Consider the following 18,541-nt stretch of genomic DNA (forward strand, 5'->3'; position numbering starts at 1 on the left):
GGGGAATGACCACCGCATATCCCTGGAGCAATATGGCCTTAGTTGCTAATGCTCCCAAAAACTAAAATAATAACAATAATAATAATAATAATACTGCTACCCATATGCAGTACTTTGCATTTGCCAATGTTAAATTTCAGTTGCCACTTCTCAGCCCATCTGCCCAACTTTTCCAGATCCTGTTGCTGCAGCATACTGTTATTACTGTTATTAACAACCCTGCCAACCTTTGCATCATCTGCAAACTTTGACATTAAGCTTGATATCCCTTCATCAATATCATTGATAAATATACAAAACAACAATGGGCCCAACACTGAACTCTGGGGGACACCACTAATAACATTAGTCCACAAAGAGCTGTGTTCATTGATTACCATTCTCTGTCTTCTCCTACTCTACCATCCTTTTATCCAATCTAGCAACTTTCTCTTAATGCCATACTACTCCAATTTGTACAGTAGTCTATCATGTGCAACAGTATCAAAACCTTTCCTGAAATCCAAGTATATGATACCAAAATTATTTTTTGCATCCAGTTCCTTTCTTGGGGGAAACCACATCATAATATCCAATCAAATTGGTCAGACAAGACTTCTCCTTAACAAACCCATGCTGTGTCTAAATTATTACTAGTCTTGCAGTAATAATTTCGACTCCATTATTTTTCCTGGAACTGAAGTCAAACTAACAAGTCTGTAATTACTCGTGTTACGCTTTGATTCACCTTTGTGAATTTGAGATACATTTGCACATCTCCAGTCTGTGGGGACTTCCCCTGAGTCCAAAGATGCTCTCATAATTATGGCTAAGGGTTTGCTTACTTCCTTTGCCACCTCCTTTAACATAACTGGATAGATCCCATCCACCCCAGTTGCCTTTCTTATGTTTAACTTCAACAACTTTTCTTCCACTTTGCTCTCAGTTATTACAAACCATTTAACTCCCTGTTAGAGTTTGATAAGCATCTAGCCTTCTTTTCATTGAATGTAGATGCAAAATGCTCATTTAATTTAGCAGCTATCTGAGAATGATCATCTACAGTCAAACCGTTGATATCAAGTGGACCAATCTGATTCATCCATTCCTTTTATAGTTTATTTAAGTAAAGAAATCTTTGCATCCTTTGCCAAAGATTTCTCATAATGTGCCTTCGCTTGCCTAACCTCCTTTGTGACTAGATTATAGACCAGCTTATATCTACCATAGGCTTCTGAGTCACCTGATAATTTATATGCATCCCATGCATTTTTCTTCTCTGCCACGAGTCTCATTACTTCATCTGACCTCCATTTGGGCCTAAACTTAGAACGGCATTTTTTAGTTGGAACAAAAAGCCTAGTAGCTTTTAAGATTACTTCCTTGAATGATTCCCATTTAGAATTTTCTGTTGGTAACGTCATCGGTTGATCCCACTATAGAATTGAAAAAATCTCTGAGACCATTGTAGTCACCTTTATGAAAGAAAAAACCCTTCCCTTTACCCCTGATGGTAGTTACATCTTTAAGTAAATCCCACATCTGTACACTGTGATCACTGCCATCTAGTGGTTCCTTTATCTGTAAATTCCTAATGTATGAATAATCACTGCTGATGATCAGATCAAGAGTATTACTCCCTCTGATTGCCTGTCTAACATGCTGCTGTAGAAAACAATCATCCAATAAATCCACAAAAGCCTTGCTAATGTGTGAGTGACCAACCCACAAGTTCCAGTCAATATCTGGGAAGTTAAAATCCCCCATTATAAGACACTGATTTACTGGCCCACTCTATTTCTCTGTATAATTGTACATTGTACTCATCAGAGTCATTAGGCCTATAACAAATTTCTACCCTCATTTTTGCTTTCCCAGTGCTTATGTCACTCCAAACTGACTGAACATTGCACTGTCCATTTATGTCAACTGGATGCACTTCCTTAGCTTTTGTGTTTCTTAACTAACAGCATAACCCTTCCTCCCTTCCTATCCTGTCTACCCTTTCTGTACACATTGTACTCCCCAAATTCCAATTCTGCATTCCTAATATCTGTGACACCATGTCTCTGATATACCAACAATATCTGCCTTTGATGTCTTGACCAGCACTTCAAATTTATTTACTATACAGGCGGGCCTCAATTAACGCGATTAATTTGTCCCGCGAGCGCATTGCGCAAAACAGAAACGCGTTAATCGAATATAATAACCAATAGGAAAAATTATAATTGGTCCTTGACCTTCTGGAATGTCCATAAAGAATTTTAAAAATACCCTTTAAATAACTTTTTAACTGTATATAATGTAAAAGATTATGAAAATAATTATGGAATTAAATGTTTATTGCATAAAACAGCGGTTCTTAAACTGTGCGCCACGGAATATTTTAAATTTTCGAGGGAAACACAGCGATACTCGACATCTGTTGGACACCGCGCAAACTACTAGCTCGAGGTAGTTCAGGTTCAGCATTTCTTATTAAGTTGTTTGGACCTAACTACTAAACGAAACTGTTAGGTATTTCTTTTGGTCTGGCCGCGCCTTGAAAAAATTATTGAGACATTAAAGGCACCGTGAACCGAGAAACTTTGGGAACCTCTGACATAAAATACACAATGAAGAAATTACTGTTGCGGAAATATTTGAACAGTGTTGACTTTCTCTTTTCATCAATCAATTTCCGATAGCTGACAACAATCTTCTCTGAGCCCTGGCAAAATAAATATCGCAGCAAACATCAAACCTTTTGTTTGAGGTTCTATGCGATACGAAAGATTTCATCTAATTCTTTTACTGTTATCTCCTTCGCGGTAACATTTGCATCTGGCTCATTTAAAAATTTGAATTTTTAAATGGAAGTCTGCATTGACTTTATTAGCAGGAGACAAACACATCTTCTTCCGATGGTTGATGGAACACACCGAGGCGGGCAGCAGGCAAACGTTTGTTTATTGACCGTACGACTCACAGTAAGCTTAACGTGCAATTCAAATCTTTTTCAACTATTGCATAAAAAAAAAAAAAAAATTGCATTAACTGGAAATTGGCATTGTGTAAAGTGAAAAGTGGTATCATTTTTCAAATAGCGTTAACTGAATATCGTGTTAATTGAACTCACATTATGCGAGGCCTAGCTGTACTCCTAGCATTGTCTTAAATGCAAGTATACATGCACCTGTTCTTATTCTTAGTTACCAGACCATTTATTTACTTGTTTCACGACCCCCAGCAGTTCTTGAAATCTCCAGTAACTTCCCACATTCTGGCTACTGCTCATTCCAATAGAAGCATTGCAAGAATCATTTTCACTAATCTATTAGTCTGTGAATCCCCCCAAGCTAGCAGTTTTCGAACCCACCTAACATTGCCTTGATAGCATCAGAAAATATTCTTGCACCCTTTCTATTTAAGTGTATCCCATCCCTGCAGCAATCCCTCTTGTTAACAAGCACAGACCATGCTGAAAAAAATTCTACCCCATGAGCTTTGTACAACCTCTCCAGGGCCGAATTGAATGACAAGGCTCTCATCATATACTCTCTCCTATCGTGTCTGGGCAGGATTGTAGACACTTTATGTCTGCAGTGCAGAACCACCTTGTTATGTTACAGTTGCAGCATTTGTTAAGGGGCAGTGTTTTCTAACCAGTCTGATAAATTACTATGATGCAGGGACCAAGGAACTGGATGCAAAAATAATTTTGATATCATATACTTGGATTTCAGGAAGGCTTTTTGATACTGTTGCACATAAAAACTGGATAAACTGGAGCAATGTGCCACTGTATAAACTGGAGCAATGTGCCATTAAGGCAAGTTACTGCTCTGGATGAAGGGATGGCTGAGTGGGAGAAGACAAAGAGTGATTATTAATGGACATTGCTCTTCATGGACTAATGTTATTGGTGGAGTCCCTCAGGATTCAGTGTTGGGCCTATTGTTGTTTTCTGCATTTATTATATTGATGAAGTTATATCAGGCTTATTGTCTCAGTTTTCAGATGATACAATGATGGGAAGGATGGTTAATGACATAATCAGCCTACGTCACTGCAACTAGATCTAAAAAAATTAGGCAAATGAGCTGAGAAATGGCAGTTGAAGTTTAACATTGAGAAATGCAAAGTACTGCATATGTGTAGTAGCAATCCCAGATTAACATGCCAACTGTGTGGTATTACATTTACAGTAGGGGAAAATGAAAAAGATCTGGTTGTGTGGGGGGGGGGGATAATTGTGCAGTCAGATATGAAGTGCCCTGAGCATTGCAGACAAGCTGCCAGGACAGCTCATGGGGTTTTGTCAATGATATACAGCAGTGGTTGATATAACATTGTTAGGGATCCATTCGAGCTCAGGGGTCGATTGGGGGTCGATAGAAAAATATAAGACATCATTGTACGGGTAATATTTAACAAACAAAATGAGGCCTATGTGTCTTCTTTATGAAAAAACTTTTAGTAACGATGCAATGAAACCAGCAAAAATGAAAGATCATCTTCAAAGACTCCATCCTGATAAGAAAGATAAAGATCTTGACTTTTTTAAAGAACTGAAAGAGAAATACACACATTGACCAACTATAAAATCATTTATGAAAGCACCTGCCGAAGCTGACAATGAACAAGGATTAACAGCCTCCTACAATATTTCTTTTAATATAGCAAAAAAAAAAAGGGAAACCATATACAATTGCAGAGGACATTGTTATACCCGCAATCAAAGAAGTAATTGAAACCATAATGAAAAAAGATTCTGGCACTGTTTTAAAATGCTTACCATTGAGTGTGAATACCGTGAAAAGGCGTATTGGTGAAATGGCTGAAGATGTAGAAAAAACTGTAGTATCAGAACTCAAAAATAGTAAGTTCTCCATCTAAGTTGATGAATCTACATTCAATAGTTCTTCTATTCTTATGGCTTATGTAAGATATTATAGTAAAATCAAACATTAAATTATTGACGAATTTTTATTTGCAAAATATCTTGAAAGTGATGGAAGGGTGACAATTTTTCAGCGATTGGAGGAATATTTAAATAAGCATGATATTCCATTTACTAATATAACAGCAGTGGCCACAGATGGTGCACCTGCAATGGTGGGCCATTATTGAGGTTTCGCTGCCTTTTTGAAAGAAAAAGTTCATAGTGTACGTACTATTCACTGTGTGTTGCACCGAAACCATTTGGTGGCAAAAACTCTCAGTGACGAACTGCATGATACTCTAAGAGTGTGTATTTAATCTATTAATCAAATTAGAGCTCATCCTCTTAAATCGCGATTGTTTGCCAAACTTTGTGAAAACAATGATGAAGTATCAAACCAATTATTCTTGCATACTGAAGTGAGGTTGTCTAGAGGTGCAAGTCTACAAAGATTTGTTGAGTTGTTCGACTCAACCGTAGAGTGTCTTACAGATGTTAATTTGTTTTTGAGTGATGAACTGAAGAGAAATAAGAATCATGTTTTCTACTTGGCGGACTTATTTTCAAAATTTAATGATGTACAGACCCATCTACAAGGTAAAGATGTCACGATCAGTCAAGCTCCGATGATTCTTTTAGGCTTCCAAGCTAAATTAGCCTTATTTAAATCATCATTGTTACGAAAAGATTTTCAGTACTTTTCGAATCTATGGCAATTAGAAGTAAAAGATGAAGACTTAAAGATATACACAAAACATCTTCAAAATTTGAGCAATGATTTTAAATTTCACTTTGCAGATTTTGAAAACATGCACATTCCAGATTGGATTATCACGCCATTTTTTGCAGATATTGAAAAATATCGAATGTAACTTACAAGATGAACTTATTGAATTGTCAGTTGATCTTGAAGCTAAGACGCTTTTTAAAAATAGGACTTTAAGTTACTTTTGAACGAATATAAATGTTGTAGAAAAATATCCAAAACTTTCTGAAGTGGTACTCCCTTTTTGCTTGCATTTCCAAGCTTGTACTTCAGCCATGTTAATTCCATTTTAACAAAACAAAGAAATAAACTAGATATAGAATTCTGTGGCGATTTAAGGCTGAAACTTACTAATTTTGAACTCAATATTGCTAATCTTGTCAAGAGTCACGAAGCACACCCTTCACATTGACAACGTTAGTCGATTGTATACTAAGTTAACAAAAATCTTATTTTCATATATATAAGGAAGATTATATTATTGTTATTTTTTTATCTAAATTAAATTTTATATTTTATATATTATTTATCCCTCCTATCAAATATGTAATGTTAAGGACTTCAAAAACAAAAACGTATCCCTTTGATGTTAAGCCAATATAATAATATATACTATATTATACATACAATAAACACTGTAACTATAAAATAAACAAACAATCTAAAAACTCACATAAGCGTCTTTTTTGCTTGTCCTATTATAATTACGTAATAGTAAAATAGAGGGGGTCGATAAAAAGTCAAGAAACTCTTGAATGGGTCGACGGTCAAAGAAGTTTGGCGACCCCCGATATACAGGAACTTTGTTAGCAGGGATAAGGAGGTGATTATCCCATTGTACAAGGCATTGGTTAGGTTGTATATTGAGTACTGTATACAAGTCTGGAATCCCGATTTTAGGACGAATGTAGATCTGCTGGAATGGGTGGAGAGAGAGAGAGAGAGAGGACAACGAGATTGGTGAAGAGAATGAAAGGATGGTCTTACCATAAAAGACTTCAGTTCTGTAATTTTCAGAACCGAAGACTCTGAACATCTGGAGACTAGGCACCTGCGAGGTGGTCTGATTAAGGTTTTTAACGCTTTGAATGGATTGAGCAAGGTCAGTGCTGATAGCGTTCTTCCTCTTGCTCAGACTACACACGAGGGTGCATAAATTCAAATTGAGGAAGGATGGTTTCAGAATAGATGTGAGGTACTTTGCTTTTAGCAAGTGGGTGGTTGATTGTTGGAACAAACTTCCAATTATTATTATTATTATTAGCCATATGATGCAAGGAAGTCTGAGGCTTATGCTGCACCAGTCAAAAAAAATTCCCGATTTACCCTGAGAGAGAGAGAGAGAGAGAGAGAGAGAGAGTCATAAGTAGAAAGGAATCACCAAGAAAGAGAAGAATGATAATATCCAGCTCAGGACCCTGGGTATGCCAAGCCCATACTCACCAGATGTGAGCCCTTGTTGTTGTGGATGTCAGTAGTTTGAATAAATTCAAGGAAGAACTAGACAAATTATTGGGAGGGCAGGGGGGGGGAGATGGAGAGGTGGTGTGGGAGTTTTTTTTTTTTTTTTGCTGATACTGTATCATCTTTATTGTTTTCTTACATCATATGCCAACACTAATAATAATAATAATAACTATATTTAATAGATGCTACTGTTTGGAAATCATATAAATAATATAAGCAGTTCCATTATAGAAATAACTATTAGACAGTTGATATCAAAGTCAGCAAGCATTAAACTTTCATTATAGATTTAAAAGGGCTTAATTAGTGTATGAAATTATCTTTTTTTGTTAAAAATAACATTTCACATTTTATGCTTCTTTTTTTCTCCCATCAGTTTGCTGCTCAAGTCGGATCAGAAAATAGATACTGAAAACAGACAAAAAGAATTGGAAAATATAGAAGATGAGGAAGACCCATTAAAAGCACCCATTGAAGTTTTGGCTGAAGTAAGCATATATATGTGTGCGATATATTTTGTTAATCATTTTTCATGAATATAGCTTCATAACCTGTTTACATTCTTTTAAGTACTTTGATAGGCATTTAGTAAAATGTCTTACTCCTGTCACATTTAGTTGCAACCTTTGATCGAACGGTAATGTTACTGCCAACATATTCTGTAGCACAGGGTCCTGGCAGGCCCACCCAACTCTTTATTTCTGAACAAAGTTTTAGGTTTTTAAAATTCTGTTTTCTATATTCAAATACTTGATCTTTTCTTAAAAAATTGCAATACTTATTAAATGTAATTTTTTTTTAATGAAAATTTAAAAATGTCTTTTTACCTTTTTTAATTTTCAACATAGGAAAATTTATTAATTCTGTTTTGTCAAAAAAAAAAAAAAAAAAAAACCACTATAAACAAAATTTAAAGATGAAACTGTTAAATATATGAAAATTCAAATTAATGCATGTGCACATATTACTGTATTTTGTCAGTTTCACTTATAACTTTACAACACATATATTACTTTTGAAATTACTGAAGACTCTGTGTGTATTTAGGAAGCGAGACAGAGGAAGAGCCATTAATCTTATACTGGCAGATGACACACAGCAGATATTGGTCCTATAAAGTTCTGTTCAACTGCTGCTAAGTTAAAGAAGCCATTAATATGAAAACATGTAAACCAGAGCATGATATTTATTTTGTGGAATGTAAATTAGTAGTAATTCTGTAGATAATTCTGTTTTTAATGAGTGAACATTTAATAAGCTTACTGATATTGTGGATATTTTGCTTCTAAAACTTCATTACTTTCCTCCATTCAGAGCCTTGTTAAGGTGGAAGCCTGGAACTGTATCAAGTACTGGCTCTCAGGGCTAGGAATCTTTTAATGCAGTAGGTAGGGGTGACATAGAAAGCTGTTAGCATTATTGATTATTATGTCACTCCCTATAAAAATTAATAGGGCATTACTGGGACCTTTTCATGTGGTCATCTGGTATATCTTTGAGGTTAGACTGGCATTAACTCTGACCCACCATGCAGAAAAAGATCTTTATTTAAACAAGGATAGTAAATTCAAAGAATACTTTTACTTCTTATGAAGTACTCGAGGCTGTCACAGACATTCTCTGGTATGACAAGCTGGGCTTGCTACCTAAAAGTGGGGTGGCTAAAATGCTGAAATTCATCAGTGGAGTTTACAATAAATTATCATTACAAATGTTAATTGTATTTAGCGGTCACAGGCCGCTCAAAGATCATGTGCTACTGCACTTTCACTCATGACCACTTGGCTGTGTCAGTTGACAAGTACTTGATTTAAGTGGACCAAATTGCAGTCCAGTTGTTCTGTGACAATCCTCTGCTTGCACCTTCACGATGGTGGGACTGTTTGTAACCCTGAATGTAATCATGGGGGTTACATTCAGAGTGCAGGTCCTGAAATATGGCACCTAGTATATTGGAGGTGACCACCCAGGTGTGAACCAATGTAAGCAGGGGTTGAGGTGTGGTGGTATCTACACTATATGGAGGAATTCTGTCCCCTCTCTGTTACTAGGCAATACTAGGTCATAGATGACTTCCATCAACTGGTGCAATACCACCACTTTGCTTATTGGAGGCTTGAAGTGGTGAAAGTTAGTCTCTAGAGTAAGGCTCCAGCAACACTCCCATCTCTTCCATCATGTAGTATGATTGGTGTCTTTTATGGTTATGATGGACATCATGACAAGATTTAATCTTCCTTACATTTTGAGGATACAGCTCAAAAATGGTGTTTGCAGGCTGATTGCTAGATAGTTTACTGGACCAAACTTGTCGGTAACTCTCTAGGAGGCTTCCAGATCAGCTAGTGTATAATCTTGCTGCCTCTACTCTTCCAGATGGTGACTGGAGAGAGTCCGAGTTGTGTGTATGAAAGGGCATTATCTAAGCTAGAGCTTCCCAGCCGGTGTGCTGCAAAAAGATTACTGGCGTGCTGCTAGAGATTAAATTTTATAAAATTTTCATAGTTATAAAAAATCAAATTAATTTGTACAACCATTCTAAATTTTATTATACTAAAAGATATATGAGTTTAATAAGAATGAATTGTGACATCGCTAACCGATTACAGCTGAATGCAATTTCCACCTGTCACTGATTTTAGTTTATAAGCACTTCAGTTTGACCTTTGTTGGAAGTATAAAAATCATGTTTTCTTTCTTTTTTTTCCATTTCCTCTGTTTTTTTTTAACTTAAATTTGAAAAATATCTTTAATGCAGGGTAAAAAACAATTTAAATAATTTCATATGTAAAAAATTTCTTTAATATAAAAATAATCAGAAAATCTTTAAGTAATATGGTAATATTTTTTCTCTTATCTCTAATAAAAATGCTTCTTTTTTATACGAAAATCAGGTTTGACATCTACTTAAATGCAAAAAAATTAGATTTTACTTACCTTAATCACGATTTGTTTTTCGAATTATTTTGCACCAGCTTTCACATTTTTGTACTGAAAAGATATACGTATAATAAGTTATTGCTTACTTTTCTTTTAGAAATAAAAATCAATGTTTATATCTAAAAACAAATAATTATTCAAAATATATTTATTAAATTACTTCATTAAGTACTTTATATTTAACCAAATTTAATTTTTGTAGATTTCATAATTCATTTATTTTCCACCCATAATGGAAAACATTTTTGAAGAGAGTTATAAAATCATCAGATTCAAGTGGCAGACCAAGTAGACCAAAAAAAAAAAAAAAAAAAAAAAGAAGATAAAGCTGGTATTTAGGCAAGATAATGAGGAATATATCAAATATGGGTTTGTATACTCCAATAATTCTTCTCTTCCTTGACCCATATGTCTTATTTGCCTAGAAGAGTTATCGGATGAAGCAATGGTACCAAGTAAATTACGTCAGCACCTTACCACAAAACATCCATCATGTGCAGAAAAAGATTTGAATTGTTTTAAGTGTCTTCAAATGCAAAATAGGAAGCAAAGTTCTTTTATGAATTCCATTACAACAGTATCAAATCGAGCTTAAGAGGTAGTTATAAGGTCGTCCAATTGGTAGCCAAATCCAAAATGCCTCGCACAATTGCAGAATCGCTTATTTTACGAGCCTGCACTGAAATTGTTAACACTATGCTTGGTGCAAAAGAAGAAAAGTGCCACTTTTGAATAACACTATTAGTAGAGACATTGAAGAGACATTAATAACATTACTAGTAGAGACATTATTTCTCATCTTATCAGATGAGACAAAAACAAAATTAATTCAGAGAATTATCGAATCTAAAAAATTTTCATTGCAAATTGATGAATCTACATGTTAGTAACTGTGCTCAATTAATATTACTAGTTAGAATCATTGAAGAGAAATGCTTGGTGGAACATTGTTTGTTCTGCAAAGAACTGTCAAATCACAGTACTGGGGATGAAATATTATTATTTCATTTTCATCCCCAGTAGTGTGATTATTATTAATATTATTTCATTCCCAGTAGTAAATGAAATATTATTATTTTATCCCCAAATAATTTATGGTATCAGTCCAAATCTGTTGGCTTTCTGTATACCTGTGCACTTTGCTTATCATTCTCCTTATTCACTGGGCGGTCCAAGAAAGGTAAGCTATTATCGGTCTTAATCTCAAGCATAAACATGAGAGTGATGAATTTTGTTTAGATATTCCTTGATTTTAAGTAATTCTTCCTGCCCATGTTCCTAAGTTCTGTACACATCACGCACAAGGTGAACCCATACAGGAAGGCCTTAAAGTGGCCTGTTCAGATGGTTGTCCCTTCAAAGCCCTTCAATTCTGTTTTTACTCTGACCATAAATCAGAGAAGTTTACACCTCTTTTTTAATTAACAAGAATATCATCATGAACCATATTTATTGGTTGCATAAGAAACATGCATACTACTGCCCCCCCCCCCCACTTTGGCCACTTGGCTACATCATGTCTACTTTGTAATTGTTTTAATTTACTAGCTGTTACAACACTTCTTTTAGCATTTCCTTTAGAGGTTTCCAGAAACTGCTGAGCTACCCATAGCATGTACATTATAATGTTTATTTGATCTGATTGAGGTGTATAAGGCTTTGAATGGTTGAGCAAGTCCAATGCTGACAAGATTCTTTCTCTTGCTCAGATTATGCACTTGAGTTGGGCATAAATTGAAATTGAGGAAAGAGTTTCAGAATAGATGAGCGGAAATTTACCTTTAGCCAGCAAGTGGTTGATTTGCTGGAACAAACTTCCATCTGTCTTGGTGGAAGTTGATAACTTAAATAAATTTAAGGAAGAACTGGGCAAACTTTTGGAGTGAATGGACAGGTGAAATGGGAAGGTTTTTTTTTTTTTTTTTTTTTTTGGCTGATGCTATATAAGTTTGCTTTCTTGCATCATATACCACTACTAATGCTAATAAGCCTTGCACAGTCTCTCCAGGGCCAAATTGAATGACAAGGCTCTCATCAAAAACTCTCTCCTGTTGTGTTTTGGAAGAATTCCAGACACTCAAATTGAATTCAGACTGAACTTGTTACTTTTTCTCTTATTTTACATAAGAGAAAAACAAAACAATGCTAAACTTCAGTTGCCATCTCTCAGCCCATCTGTCCAACTTTTCTAGATTCTGTTGTAGTAGCATAATGCCGCTTCAGAAACTACTGTAGTAAGAGTTTGACTATATTTTGAAAGGTAGAAAAAATATCAGAATTTTAATCGTTGATTAACAGTTAGCATTGGAAACTTTATTTTCACAGGGCACCTGTGAGGTGCTCCCACCACAACCACCATGGTTAAATTCCTCTGTTTCTGTTTGATCACAGACTGGGTGTGATTGTTCTATGTAAGGCAAGGCATAGCACAATCACACCAGCCTGCAGGAATGACCACCGCATATCCCGGAGCAATATGGCCTTAGTTGCTAATGCTCCAAATAACAAACAAACAACAAACAAACAACAACACCAGCCTGGAATAAAACTTAAGAATCACAATATTGTCACAAACTTTCTTACCAAATAAAGTTATTGTCACAAAATAAATGAAAGGTTATTATTGCTGTTATAATATATATCTAAGAAAATATATCACATGTAAAAGAAAAATATTTTGTATCAATCTTAATTGCTATTCCATATTTTAGTATCAATCTTAATTGCTATTCCATATTTTAGTATCAATCTTAATTAACGATAATCTTTAATTATCAGTTCTTATCAGCTGTCATGGGAAGAGATTATGCAAGTGCCTTGAATTACTGCAAAATTAGTAAGTGTTCCCTTCCTGTTTGTATTTACATTTAGTGATATTATTTTCTGTTTAAGTATTTAGGTGGAATATTTTGATTAGTTCAGGAATTTGTTTCTACAGGGTGTCGAATATAATTTTCACACACGGCTATTACTTTTTTTTAAATATAAGTAAAAGTTAATATGGTATTTTTGTGTTTAAAATTAGTAAAAATATGTTTGTGGCCAAAACATTGAGAGAACGAGTGTGTGGTATTCTAAAATGATACTATCTCTGTAATTTAGATACGAAGAGTAATTTTGAACAACTTTATTGTGAAGAAATTGTCCATCTAGGATACTGTTAATTTTAGAAATAGTGCTGACATTTAACCCAAATAAATAACAAAATGGTGGCCTAGAGGTGTACACTGTGCCAAAAATGGAAAATGTAGATTACTTAGTAATTTATTTGAGATGAAAATGCAACAGAATTAGAATTACTTTCCTTCTTTCTTTGGATGTGTAACAACAACTGAATGTAGAAGCTACCTGTAGCAGAAACCCGAGTCTCATAATAATGATCACATTTCACTAAATTGATGACCACTTATCCTATATGGCAGAAAGCATTGGTCCCACAGGAAGCAGCTGTTTTCCTTGACTCTGTTATTAGGGAAATGGGAAATATATTTTGTAAAAACGATAGGTATTTTATTAATAGTGGCAGATGATGCAAGGAAGGAAACTTATACATCTGCCAAAAAAAAAAAAAAAAACCTATTCACCTAATTTGTCCATCATCTCTAATAATTTGTCTAATCCTTTAAATTTGTTCAAACTACCCACCACCACAACAATTATTCTCTGACTGAAAGCAAATTTTCACACTATCCTGAAACCATCTTTTTTTCAATTTAAATTTAGGTCCCCTTACATGTTGTTGTTTGAGAAAGAGTAAGGATTCTATCAGTATTTATTTTACTCATTCCATTTGAAGCTTTAAATAGTACAGTTTGGTCTGCTTACATGTTCCTGATTTCCAAATTCTGAAATGCAGAACTGAAGAAAGGGCATTCCTATCATGAAGTCCTTTATGGTAGGAATGCCCTTTAGTGTTATTGACTAATCTTGTTGCTCTTTTCTGCACCCGCTCCAATAGTTGTACATCACTTTTTAAAGTGAGGCTTCTAGACTCGTGTGCAGTACTCAAAATGTGGCCTTACTGTGGCTTACAATGGGATAATCAGTCCATGGTTAGGGACACACCATGAATACTGCTTACAGGTCTGGAAATTAGCATTAGCATTAGTAGAGGCATATGATGCAAGAAAGCCAGCTTATTCAGCATCAGCCAAAAAAAAAAAAAAAACCCTCTCCCATTTCACCCCTCCGTTCGTTCGAAATACCTGTCCAGTTGAGCTTTAAATTTGTTTAGGCTATCAACTTCAACAACAAGTGATGGAAGTCGGTTCCACCAACCAACCACCCGCTGGCCAAAGGCAAATTTCCGCACATCTATCCGACATCCGTCCTTCCTCAATTTGAATTTATGCCCTCTGAGGTGATTATTCTGAGAAAGATGAAGAATCCCATTGGCATTGAGCATGCTCAAACCATTCAAAGCCTTATACACCTCTATCAGATCACCTCGCCGGTGCCTAGTCTCCAGACTCTGTAATTTGCAAAACTTAAGCCTTTTTTCGTAAGAGCAACCCTTTGTTCCATTTACTAATCTTGTTGCCCTTCTCTGTACCCGTTCCAGCAGCTCTACATCCTTCTTGAAATGAGGCCTCCAGACCTGTATACAGTACTCAAGATGTGGCCTAACCATTGCCTTATACAAGGGAATAATCACCTCCTTATCCCTGCTAGAAAAATTCCTGTATATCATTGACAAGACACCATGAGCTACTCTTGCAGCTCGTCTGCACTGCTCAGAGAACTTCATATCTGCCTGCACAATTACCCCCAGGTCCTTTTCATTCTCCACCACTGTCAGTGTAGTACCGCAGAGTTGATACATTGCTCTGGGGTTACTGTTACCCATATGTAGTACTTTACATTTGTCAATGTTAAACTTCATTTGCTACCTCTCAACCCATCTGTTCAACCTTTCCAGATCCTGTTGCAGCAGCATAGCGTCAGTAGTGTCCTTAACGACCCTGCCAACCTTTGTATCATCTGCAAACTTAGACATAAACTTGATATCCCATCATCAATATCATTCATAAACACCGAAAACAACAATGGACCCAACACTGAACCTTGAGGAACTCCACTAATAACATTAGTCCACGTTGAGCAGTGTCCATTGATTACCACTCTCTGTCTTCTGCCACTCAACCATCCCCTTATCCATAGCAGCAATTTGCCTCCAATGCCACACTGCTCCAATTTGTGCAGCAGTCTTCCATGTGCAACAGTATCAAAAGCCTTTCTAAGATCCAAATATATAATATCAAAGTTATTCCCTGCATCCAGTTCTTTTGTGACTACATCATAGTATCCAATCAAATTGGTCAGGCAAGACCTGCCCTTAACAAAACCATGCTGCGTCTGAGCTATAACTGAATTCTTGTCTAGATGATCCTGCAGTGCTTCTTTAACCAGTGCCTCCATTAATTTACCTGGAACAGAAGTTAAACTAACAGGTCTATAATTACTTGTGTCAGCCTTTGATCCTCCTTTGTGAATTGGGGTTATATTTGCACATCTCCAGTCTATGGGTACCTCCCCTGAGTCCAAAGAAGCTCTCATAATTATGGCTAGGGGTTTGCATACTTCCTTTGCTGCCTCCTTTAATATAACTGGATAGATCCCATCCACCCCAGGTGCCTTTTTTATGTTTATCCTCAACAATCTCTCCTCCACTTTCCTCTCAGTTATTACAAAATCATCCAGCTCACTGCCAATGTTTACTTTACCTACATCATTCTCCTTCCTGAATAACTCCTCATGCGTGAATGTAGATGCAAAATACTCGTTTAGATTGTTAGCCACCTGAGCAGGATCCTCAACTGTTGAACCATCAATATCCAGTGGACCAATCTGATTCATCCCTTTCCTTCTCGAGTTCAAGTATGTAAAGAACTCCTTTCTGTTTTTCTTTGCATCCTTTGCCAAGGATTTTTCGTAGTCTGCCTTTGCCTGCCTAATCTCCTTTGTGACTTGGTTACAGACCAACTTATATCTATCATAGGCTTCCATGTCACCCATTAATTTGTATGTATCCCATGCATTTTTCTTCTCTGCCACATGTCTCATTAGTCCATCTGACAACCATTTAGCCTAAACCTTGAACAATATTTCTTAGTTGGTATGTAAAGCCTGGTAGCCACCAAGATTAGTTCCTTGAATGCTTCCCATTTTGAGTTTGCTGTTGGTAACATCATCAGTTGGTCCCACTGTATAGAATTTAAATACTGTCTCAGACCATCATAGTCGCCTTTACGAAAACAAAAACCCTTCCCTTTACCTCTGATGGTAGTTACCTCCTTGAGTAAATCCCACTTCAACACACTGTGATCACTGCCACCTAGTGGTTCATTTATCTGCAGGTTCTTAATGCATGAAGAATCACTACTGATAATCAGATCAAGAGTATTGCTCCCTCTTGTTGCCTCACGAACATGCTGATGTAGAAAACAATCATCCAATAAATCCACAAAAGCCTTGCTAGTGTGCGAGTGACCAACCCACAAATTCCAGTCAGTATCTGGGAAATTAAAATCCCCCATTATAAGACTCTCTGATTTACTGGCCCACTCTATTTCCCTGTACAATATATTATTATACTCATCAGAGTCATTAGGCCTATAGCACACTCCTACTCTCAATTTTGATTTCCCTATGCTTATGTCACACCAAACTGACTCGACACTGCCCTGTCCATCGATGTCAACTGGCTTCACTTCCTTTGACTTTATGTGTTTCTTAATTAATAGCATAACCCCTCCTCCCCTCCTGTCCTGTCTATCCTTTCTATATACATTGTATTCCCCAAATTCCAGTTCCGCATTACTTATATCTGTGTGACACCATGTCTCTGATATCCCAACAATATCTGCCTTTGATGTTTTGAGCAATACCTCAAATTCATCAAATTTATTTACCAAACTCCTAGCATTGGTGTACACGCAGGTATACATGCACCTGTTTCTATTCTTAGCTACCCTAACACAACCCATGTGTTTACTTGTAACGCAATGACTACCAGCAGTCTCTGAAATATCCTGCATCTTGTTTTTCAGACTTCTGCTCATTTGAATAGAAGCAGTGCAGGAATCACTTCCACCTCTGCCAGTGGCTAGTGTTAATCTATTAGTCCTTGTATCCTCCCCAACTAGCAGTTTTCCGACCCACCTAACACTGCCTCGACAGCATCAGCAAAAATTCTTGCACCCTTTCTATTTAAGTGTATCCCATCCCTGTAGAAGCAATCTCTCCTGTTAACAAGTACAGTCCAGGCTGAAAAAAATTCTACCCCTTGAGCCTTGCACAATCCCTCCAGGGCCGAATTGATCGACAAGGCTCTCATCATATACTCCCTCCTATCGTGTCTGGGCAGAATTGCAGACACTTTCAAGTTCAACCCTAATTCACGGCAAGATGGGCGTAGAACCGTTGAGCAGATGTAGAGAAGTGTAGCAACATTAGTCAGGGACACAAAATAGTATTCCTCCATGAAATACTTTAGTTCTGCAAAAAGTGATTGGAAACAAGGAACCTGTGAATAGACCTGATTGAAGTGTTTAAATTTTTAAATGGATTGAGTAAATGAAATGCTGATAGCATCTTTACTCTTTCTCGAACAACACACATAAGGGTACCTGAAAATTGAAAAAGGATGGTCGCAGGATAGATGTGCAAAAATTTGTTTTCAGCTAGAGAGTAATTGATTGTTGGAACAGACTTCTGTTTGGTGTTGTGGAGGTGGGTAGTCTGAATAAGTTTTAAGGAAGGATCAGACAAATTATTTGTGATGCACAGATGAGGTGGGTAGGTTTTTTTTTTTTGGTTCATGCTATATAAGCTTGCTTCCTTGCATCATTTTATACTATACTAATACTAGAAGGCTCTGATGACTGTGTAAAGAGCATTTTGAATAGTGTTGAGATGTAAAACACTTTTTCTAGATGAAGCATATAGAGGGGATCCATAGGTTAGGCTCAATCTAATTAGGCTTTATACAGAGGTAGTAGCAAATATGTCTGCACCCCATGATATGGGGGTGCAAACAGATACCAAGTCCAAAAATAATCTGATGATACTTTTAACTGGAATGGAATTTAATTATTCTTTAATTGCAGTTCAAGGTCAGGTTATTTGCATAATTGAATAATGAATAATTGAATAATTGAATTTAAAGCTTATATGTTGAGGCAAATGAATCTCCATTATTCCTTATAAACAAATGTGTGCATCTAATTTGCCAATATCAGGTCTGATTTTGAAAGAAAAGGCAAATTATCTAGCTCAAAAACATGGAATTAGCAACTTCAAATGCAGCAGTAACTTTGCTCCAAAGATTTAAAAACAGGAGTAACTTGATTTCACAAAATGTTTGCGGCGAGTCTGGATTAGTTGACAAAGGAAAGGCTACAGACTGGTTGTGTAAATAAAGACTGACTGTTCTGTTATGCTACAATTCAGATGGCAGTACA

At 36.2% G+C, this 18,541-nt stretch overlaps 1 protein-coding gene across 1 annotated transcript in view; it reads left to right on the forward strand.

Annotated features, from left to right (window-relative positions):
- The window catches only part of LOC150089834 (uncharacterized), a 71,589-nt gene that overhangs the window by 25,689 nt on the left and 27,359 nt on the right, over window positions 1-18,541 (forward strand). Inside the window, exons 3-4 of the mRNA XM_090368845.1 lie at window positions 7,516-7,627; window positions 12,858-12,915. Of these exons, the coding sequence (XP_090224971.1) occupies window positions 7,516-7,627; window positions 12,858-12,915 (170 nt within the window). The remainder of the gene's footprint in view (window positions 1-7,515; window positions 7,628-12,857; window positions 12,916-18,541) is intronic.

This window comes from Mastigoproctus giganteus, chromosome 2, assembly GCF_048544385.1.
Source record: "Mastigoproctus giganteus isolate SK-2022 chromosome 2, ASM4854438v1, whole genome shotgun sequence".
Classification (NCBI taxonomy): domain Eukaryota; kingdom Metazoa; phylum Arthropoda; class Arachnida; order Uropygi; family Thelyphonidae; genus Mastigoproctus; species Mastigoproctus giganteus.